The sequence below is a fragment of the Passer domesticus genome, chromosome 19 (genome assembly GCF_036417665.1).
Source record: "Passer domesticus isolate bPasDom1 chromosome 19, bPasDom1.hap1, whole genome shotgun sequence".
Taxonomy (NCBI): Eukaryota; Metazoa; Chordata; class Aves; order Passeriformes; family Passeridae; genus Passer; species Passer domesticus.
Genome location: NC_087492.1, coordinates 4,246,813 through 4,254,829, shown reverse-complemented (window position 1 = coordinate 4,254,829; position 8,017 = coordinate 4,246,813). Strand labels below are relative to the sequence as shown.

Here is an 8,017-nt window from a genome sequence, read left to right as displayed (position 1 = left end):
ACCCCAGCCCTGACTCCCAGCTCAGGCTCCTCTGCAGTCAGACACTCTGGGGAAGCTCCAGGTTGTGGTGACACGAGTGAAGACAGACAATCGAGAAAACAGAATGTGAAGTATTTTTTTTTTATATACAGAATACAGGAAAGTTTCTGTAAAGTCTAAAACGTTACAATTACTATGTACAGTGGAACTAGCTGTTCTGCTGCGGGGAGGTGGCAGAGAAACAAAAGAGACAGACAGGTTACGACAAAGGATCTGCTACAATAGACAATTTGAGGAACGTCATACCACATGTAGCACTGTACACAGCTTTAAAACATTGAAAAATGCCATCACTGATGTATTTACACAGAATCCAACACTTTTCCTTATCAGAAATAAAAAATAGGATGGACACCAGGAAAAGAACTCATTTCTCACTGCCCATAATACACAGTAGCTACTTGTAGTGCAACCATAGCAGGGAGGGATGGGAAAAATAACTGTGGGAAGAAGAGCGCTTCTTTACATTAAATAAAACAATGATATTGTATAGATTTGCTGTATGAAAACTGTATTTCTCTTTTAATATAAAACTATTGTCACTGGCACAAAATAGAACAAGTTTCTGATTATTTTACAACTGCATGGGAACTATCTGTCAGAGAGAGTCCTCGAGTCAGACAGCGGTCACCCCTCGCTCTGACGCGTCCTGCTCTCACTGCAGTTTTCCTTTTAAAATGAAATGTATAGTACAAATATATGTGCAAATGCCCCTAAAACTTGAGCAAAAAAGAAAAATTAAAAAAAGTTAAACGTTCTTCATTTCATGCAAACGGCGTGTGAACAGTCTCTGGGCCGACACAGAAAAATCCCACCTCGGTTTGTACATTTTTGCATTGTAAAGAGTCTGACGGCGTTTTTCCTTACTCCAAAAAGCTCTCTTCCTAAAAATTCCTAGGGAACTGAGTTGGACCGCAGCACGGGCACCTGGTGGGGTTTCAGAGAAAGCTTCTCCTCCAAGTCCATATCTTGTACTAAGGCAGTGTCCCCCTTGGGCTGTTTGGTCGCAAATTCGGTGATGCTGAAAACGAACTGCAGGCAGCCCAGCTTGATGTAACTGCCGTGGTGGAGCAGGGCCGTGCCCTCCCAGCCAGCCCCGCTGCCCCCGATCAAACTGGAGCTGCTGGCTTTGCAGTTACAGGGTTTTCGATGCTGCCCTTGTGCCTGTGAATTCATCACAGCAGCTTCTTCATGCGCCTCCTCTTCCTGTTTTCTGCTTTTATGTCGTTCTGGAAAAGAATAAAAAAAAATTGGTAAGGTTTGGGTAGGTCAGCAGCAGCTTGTTTTCATCAGCAGGGGTTACTGCTGAGGTGCCTCATGGGTAAGATCCTCCAGCCATGAGGGATTTCAGTCTGCAGTGAGCAGCTGATCAAAGGGAAACTGGAATCTCCTCACAGCCCTGGAGAGGTTGAGGCATTTACATATCTATTCTGGCAGCCCAAAAAGAGGAAGCTGATCAGGTGAAGAGCAGGAGTGAGACATGCAGGGACAGAATGCCTGCAGCACAGCCCAGATCTCCTCACAGCCTGGGAAGGGAGGACATGCATGGGGAAATGCCTCAGGCCTGCTCCAAACTGCCTGCTCATCGGGACCTGGAGCTTGGTAACTCCTGCCCTGGAGGCTGGAGTAGGGTTTAGGTCAGGGCACAGAGCTCCCCAGGCTGCAGAGGAAGGTCTTGTGTAACCCCAGCTGAGGGCTGTGGCAAGGCTCCCCTTTCTGCAAGGGGTGCACCAGCCTGTGCAGAACAAGGGGCACCAACAAGGAACTGGTTTCCACCTACTCCTGCCCCCTCTCAATTAACTCCCTGTGGTGGTGGTACAACACTCACTTATCACACTCTGCACTTTGGCAACAATACTGCTGGGAGGAGTGGGTGTCATCTTCTCCGAGAAGTCACACGAATACAGAACATTGTCCACGGTTGTCCCATGCTCACTGTAGTTCAACAGCTCGTAATGCTTTGTATTCTGGAAAGAAAGGGAGAGGGGGGAATCAAGACAGGAGGTCACAGAATGGTTTGGGTTGGAAGGGACCTGAAAGACCATCTTGTTTCAGCCCCATGCCATGGGAAGGGACAGCTTCCACTAGAGCAGGTTGCTCCAAGCCCCATCCAACCTGGCCTTGGACACTGGTTTGGGGCAGCCACAGCTTCTCTGAGCAACCCATGGCAGGACCTCACCAGCCTCACAGGGAAACATTTCTTCCTAATACCCAATCTAACTCCCCCTCTGTCAGTCAGAAGTCTGCCCACACACACCTCTTTGGAGCACTGAAACACAACCCCTTGTTGCCAGTAGTGGTCAAATAAGAGGTGGTAAATATCCTCCAGCTTCACAGACCACCAACCTGATCCCCCTGCTCCCAGAACAACCAGCCTTCCTGCAGGAGCTGCCTTCTGGCAGAGAAGGAGGGCCAAAGCAAAGTGGGTTTTACCTACTGCACTGGAACCAACACAACTTTTGGGAACAGGATATTCAAGCTGATGCTCACAAAAGCGAGCATTTTACAGGTGCACCTGATGCAAACTTGGCTCAGACCTGTGCCTAGCAGGACGAGATGAGCTTTGGAAAGCAGGCACAAGATGGCAAGAGGGATGCCACGTGCTGCAGCAGCCTCAGGACAGAGGCAGTCTGGGATTCATGGCCTTGTGCAGGCTGAAATGCCAGCAGACATTACGGTGACATGCAGCGTTACACAAGCGGCGTCACGCTCAGCTGAGCTTTGTGGAGGATGTTGACAGAGCAGAGAAGATTTCAGGTTAGCTCACAGAAATCATCTGAGAGCTCAAGACCTCATCCCTCAGGGACTACAAGGCTTTAATCAAGTTATAAAAACTCCATGTTCAAAACGGAGTAGGTTTTGAAGGAACCTGCAAAAGGAGAACCTGCAGAGAGAGCACCAGGAAGGGGAATTCTCCCTCTCCAGAGTGACCACAGCCATAGGAGGGTCAAAGGTCAGTGCCTGGGGCCTGATTTATGACTGACCACTGTGAGGAGATGCTTTCACTCAGATTTATGGTCAGGATCCCATTACTGAGTGTGTTTGGAAGCTTGCAGGGCACTGGAGGAATGGCCAAAGGTGGCTGTGGGTTAATCCTGGATCCTGCTCTGGAGCTGGTTGACAAATGGTGACATAAAAGACTCGATCTTGCTTCAAAGACTGTTTCCATGCTAAGAGACATCTCCAGCAGTGCTGTTAGTGGCAGGCCTGCTGGTCTGTTTACTTCAAGAACAAACTAATCTCTGGGCTGTAGCTAAGTAGAAACTGTAGGTTTCTGTTTATGCTGTGAGCTTAACTGAAGTTTTAGCTAAATAAATAATTTATAGAGAATTGCAGATGCTATGAATGCTTTGCTCCCCCATCACACTTGAAAACAAGAGACTCAGAGCAGTTCCCTGGTTTGTTCCAGCTGAGGTTTGATGTTGACACATGAAGTTTAGCTTTTATTAACAACACATTCAGATCAAGAAGTATCAGATCATGTGTATGTCCTTTTCTTTCCCTAGACAGCAGCAGTGACAGTGCTGACTTGTGGCTAGTCCTTGCCCACAGGCAGTCAGAGAAATCATGCTGGCAGAGCTCTGTGCTTCAGAAAAGGGTTTGACAGAAAATGCTGACACAGCCTCCACTGGAGTAAAACCCAGCTCTTACTTTGCAGTCCAAAAAAGGAGCACCACACAAAGACAACCTGCTGCCTGCATCTCCAGCTCCTACTGCCATGCACACCAAAAAATAAATAAATAATAATAATGAAAAAAAAAAAAAAAGATCACTCAGGCACTCACCTCATCATAGAATATGCAGGCATGTTTGCCAGACACATAGTTACAGTGACCATAGCTTGTAAGGCACACATCCATATCAGCTCCTGTCATGGGGGAGGACAAAACAGGCTCAGTTCATATTGGAAAAAAACCCCAAACTGTCAGCAGCAGAGAACAACAGACAGAATTAAACTTCAATTAGCAAAACAACAGGGGAGCAACTGCTTTTGTCCTGCTCCCAGGACTGCATGAATAATGCTTCGATAAGCCACCAACAAAGTTTCAGTGGGGGAAGGGAGCCAGCAGCTCCACAAAGGTTGAAGAGCATTTCACTGCTCCTGGGTCTACCCAGAGCACCAGAAGAATCTAAGCAACAAGAAACAAAACCTGCAAGCAAACCATAACTCTTCTCTCCATCAGTCAGGCATTACAACTCTAAGACAGCTGTTCTAGTTATGACAGCAGGTGACAGAGCTGCCACCCACACAGACTCAGGCAGATGGGGGATTTCCACACTTCTTGGTAGTGCAGAATCCCAGCACAAGCGGCCACAGTGAGTCTGTTTCCTTTGACACCCACTTGGCAGAGACCTCAGGGAGGGTTCAGGGAGAACCAGCCTGATCCTGAAAGGTCAGGGCAGGAAAAAGCTACTCACCTGTCCCAATGTAGAGGGTTCGATAGCACATATTGACTGCACCCCCCAAGCCCATCAGAGGATAGAACACCGCCCGGGCTTGCACTTCCTTTCTTTGCGCTGCAAGATAAAAAGAAATTACTTGAACAATGTTATCAGCTGGGAAAGCTGCTTGACCCCAGTGTCCCTAGCTTAGAAAGCACAGACCCTAAGGAGGATGCAGTCAGATTTGGCCTAAGCACCAGTTCCCAACCCTCTAGGAATGTTTGTGCATTAAATGTATTTTTGTCAGTCAAAGAAAATGGCTTTCTCATAACCCACACAAGCCATGCAAATGGGGAGCATTAACACTGAGTGTGCACAATGGAGCCACGCTGAGGAACACACAAGCCTTCTACTCCTGGCTTCTTTCTTAATCTCTTCTACTCTAGGTAATCAAAGAGCTCAGTCTTTGCTCTCAAAGTGCCACTTAAAAAGAATTGGTGCTGGTGAATTCACCAAATTAACAGCAGCGATTTCATTTCTAGTGAAGCTGCAGGAAAAACACCTGGGCTGAATGGGGCTTGGCAGGGACAAACCCAGCCCCCAAGACAAGATGATTGACTGAGTGGACTCTTTTGCTCTCAGGCCAGTCCCTGTGGCACGCTTGACAATGGCTGGTCCAGGGCTGAGCCTCCAGAGCAGCTCCAAGTTCAAATCACACACTCCCATGTCCACATTAACTGGACAGAAAATCTTCTGTGGAACAGATATTGAACTCCACTGGGCCACACAGGCCTAGCCAGGATTTCAGCACGGTCTTTGGGAGGAAAACCCCTTATACACAGAGTTTAAGCCTCTCCTGATACCACATCTGCAGGACAGCGTTACACCGAGAGGGTGAAATCAAAGAACAGAACACGAGGATTATGAAAGACTGCAGAGTCTACAGCAAGAACAGTGGCCACACCAAGTGGCATCACAAGTTCCACCTCTGCCTGGCTGCCCTGCATGGATCCTTTCAGCTGCCTGGCTCTGCAGGGCTCACTAAAGGCTTTGGATCTAACATTTCATCAGCAATGCTAAGCAGCCAGTTGGATGCATCATTCCTGCCCAAAAAGGGTGATGGGTTAAGACAGCACCAATCTGCCTCGAGAAAGGCAGACTGCTGAAGAATTCCAGACCAGGAAGGCAGCTCATACCACAGTCCTGCAGCAGCCATCCCAAGAAGACTGACAAAGCATTTAGGGAATGCTGTGATGCTAAAGGAGGCAAGCACAGAGCTTCAGAAAAAGATTACTGACTGACTTCCAAAGATCTTATCTGGGATATTTACCCCCAGGCCTAGCAGAGGGTGAGCAGAGAACTGCTTCCACAGCAAGGCTCTGCAGTTAGTGCTTGAAAGCAGATTAAACTGACTGGCTGTATGCAGAGGAACACGTTCACCCTGCAGCTTTAGGTGATACCAGGGATAATAAACAAAGCCAAACTCGGGAATCTGGAGATGCCAAGAGAAACTCCAGTTGTTTTCCATTACTGGCATTTGTAGTGGTTTCAGCTTGACAGTGACATTCTGAACAAGCAATGACAATGTCACACATATATTCTGTGCTCCAGTTCCTCCTGTTCTTGTACTTGTATCTCTCCAGAAAGAGAGAGCAGGAATTTACAGATTTCTCTGGCCCATCTCAAAGGTGAAAGTGTAAAGAAAAGCCACCAGGCACCTGAGATGAACCTTCCTGTCTCTTGCTAATTCTAAGATGAATAAAACACAACTTCACTAGACATTTCCAGCAGAAAATCTGAAGGTACTGAAAGTATTCACACTGCTCAAATTTGTAAATAATTAAGCAGATGATCCTGATGGAGTTTCTGGTCAGTGGATTTCCAGAGCAGGGGGATGAGAAGAAAGAAAAGTGAAAGGCAGCATCAGATACCAGAAGAAGAGGGAAATATCCTTCAAGGAACAACAGTGGCAAATCTATGGCTCAATGTAACCCAGCTATTCTAGGCTGCTCTTACCTTCAATGTGGTTTCCCACAGGAGATTGCTGATGGGAATTGACACTGCTTGCTAGAGACTGAGCTTTGGGAGGAAAGAGCTGATGTATTCTCTGCAAGGCCAGAAACTTGATCAGCTGCTCATCCAGCATATTTATCTCAATCTCTGTTAATAAACAAAAAGCAATTAGTAAGTTATTCAGGGAAAGAGTGCAATCTGAGCTGCAGTGGATTTAGCTGTCCCACTTACAAACCTGCTGTTTGCTTCAACAGCAAAGACTTGACCAATTCTGCAATATCAAGACTCCTACACACAGGTGAGCTATTATTTCACATCACCTCTTGTGAGAAGAGTGTGAGGACAGTGCCAGCCACAGCGGGAGAGCTCCAACTGAGGCAACAAGCAGAGGTTTGGGGCAACTAGGGTTGAAAAAAGCTGAAAATCTGCTGTTTTGGCCCAGAATCAACAGGTCAATAGAGATGGCCATTGCACCCCTTTGGACACTATGTTGGGTCCTTCCTCTGAAGCTCTCCTACCTGGTTAGAAAGCCCAGCCTTGCATCACAGAGACCTGTAACCCCTTTTGAAGCTGCTGCAGGCTCAGCAATTTCCTCCTGAAGGCACTTTGCTAACGTTTGCCATCTCTTGTTGCCAAATGCAACAAAAGGAAATAAAAACCAGGCCAGTCTAGGAGACTGACAGAAGCAGAAATAAATGCTAAAATTAACAGACCCACTGGAGCATCACCACTCAGGTGACTGCTCTACAACAAGATCTATTGCTGCTGGACTTTACATCTGCCAGGAGCAGCTCTGGATTGCAGCTAGCACCACAACATGGCAGGGCTGCAGGTTTCTGCATGTGAATTCCACCTGGAAAGCAGCCCAGTTGTGATTCTTCCCCAGAAAAGCTTCAGGCAGAAACACTTCATTGGCCTTGCTGCCTTGGCAACACTAGGAGCAGGGAAGCATGTGACATATTTAAGGTAATGCACACCCAGCCCCTCCCTCACCTGACTGCAACCCTTCTTTATCTCTGGAACTTTCCCTCAAGCAGAGATGGAATGCTTTAGGGAAGCAAACACACAGGGCTAGCAGAGACTGCTGATGAATTAAATACTCACCCCCGTCCATAAATGCTTTCAGGGAACCAGTGAAGTCCAACATAGCTGCAGAGTTTGAAGTGAGTGATGAGGGTAGAGTTAAAGCGCTTCCTATGGCTAAGGTGCTGGGACTGACCTTACCATCTACAGAGAGAGGTGATGGAGAGAAGAGATGTCACTGTGACGTTCACCAGACATGCACCCAGCCCTCAGGCTGCCCTTGGCAGCCAAGCTGCTCCAAAATGACTCATTTTGCTCATAGTCATGCTTTGAAAAAGGCCTGAACTAGAGGCCAGGAGCTTTCTTCTGCTCACAGAAAGGCTTCTGTGTGCCTCCAACACAGAGCCAAACGTGGCTTCTGCCTCGTCTCCAGCTGCTGGAGGAATTCTTGACCTATACATTTAATCTCCTGCTCCCTGTGGTGACACTGGAAAGATGAGCACCAACTCCCCAGGAGCTTGAAGAATTTATTAAACCTAAGAGACATTTGCCAAATAGC

At 47.4% G+C, this 8,017-nt stretch overlaps 1 protein-coding gene across 1 annotated transcript in view; it reads right to left on the bottom strand.

Annotated features, from left to right (window-relative positions):
- Window positions 1–104: 104 nt before the first annotated feature.
- The window catches only part of PHF12 (PHD finger protein 12), a 31,732-nt gene continuing 23,819 nt past the window's right edge, over window positions 105–8,017 (bottom strand). Inside the window, exons 10-15 of the mRNA XM_064394849.1 lie at window positions 7,540–7,662; window positions 6,439–6,582; window positions 4,459–4,557; window positions 3,825–3,907; window positions 1,868–2,006; window positions 105–1,268 (exon numbers count right to left, since the gene is read on the bottom strand). Of these exons, the coding sequence (XP_064250919.1) occupies window positions 934–1,268; window positions 1,868–2,006; window positions 3,825–3,907; window positions 4,459–4,557; window positions 6,439–6,582; window positions 7,540–7,662 (923 nt within the window). The 3' untranslated portion in view covers window positions 105–933. The remainder of the gene's footprint in view (window positions 1,269–1,867; window positions 2,007–3,824; window positions 3,908–4,458; window positions 4,558–6,438; window positions 6,583–7,539; window positions 7,663–8,017) is intronic.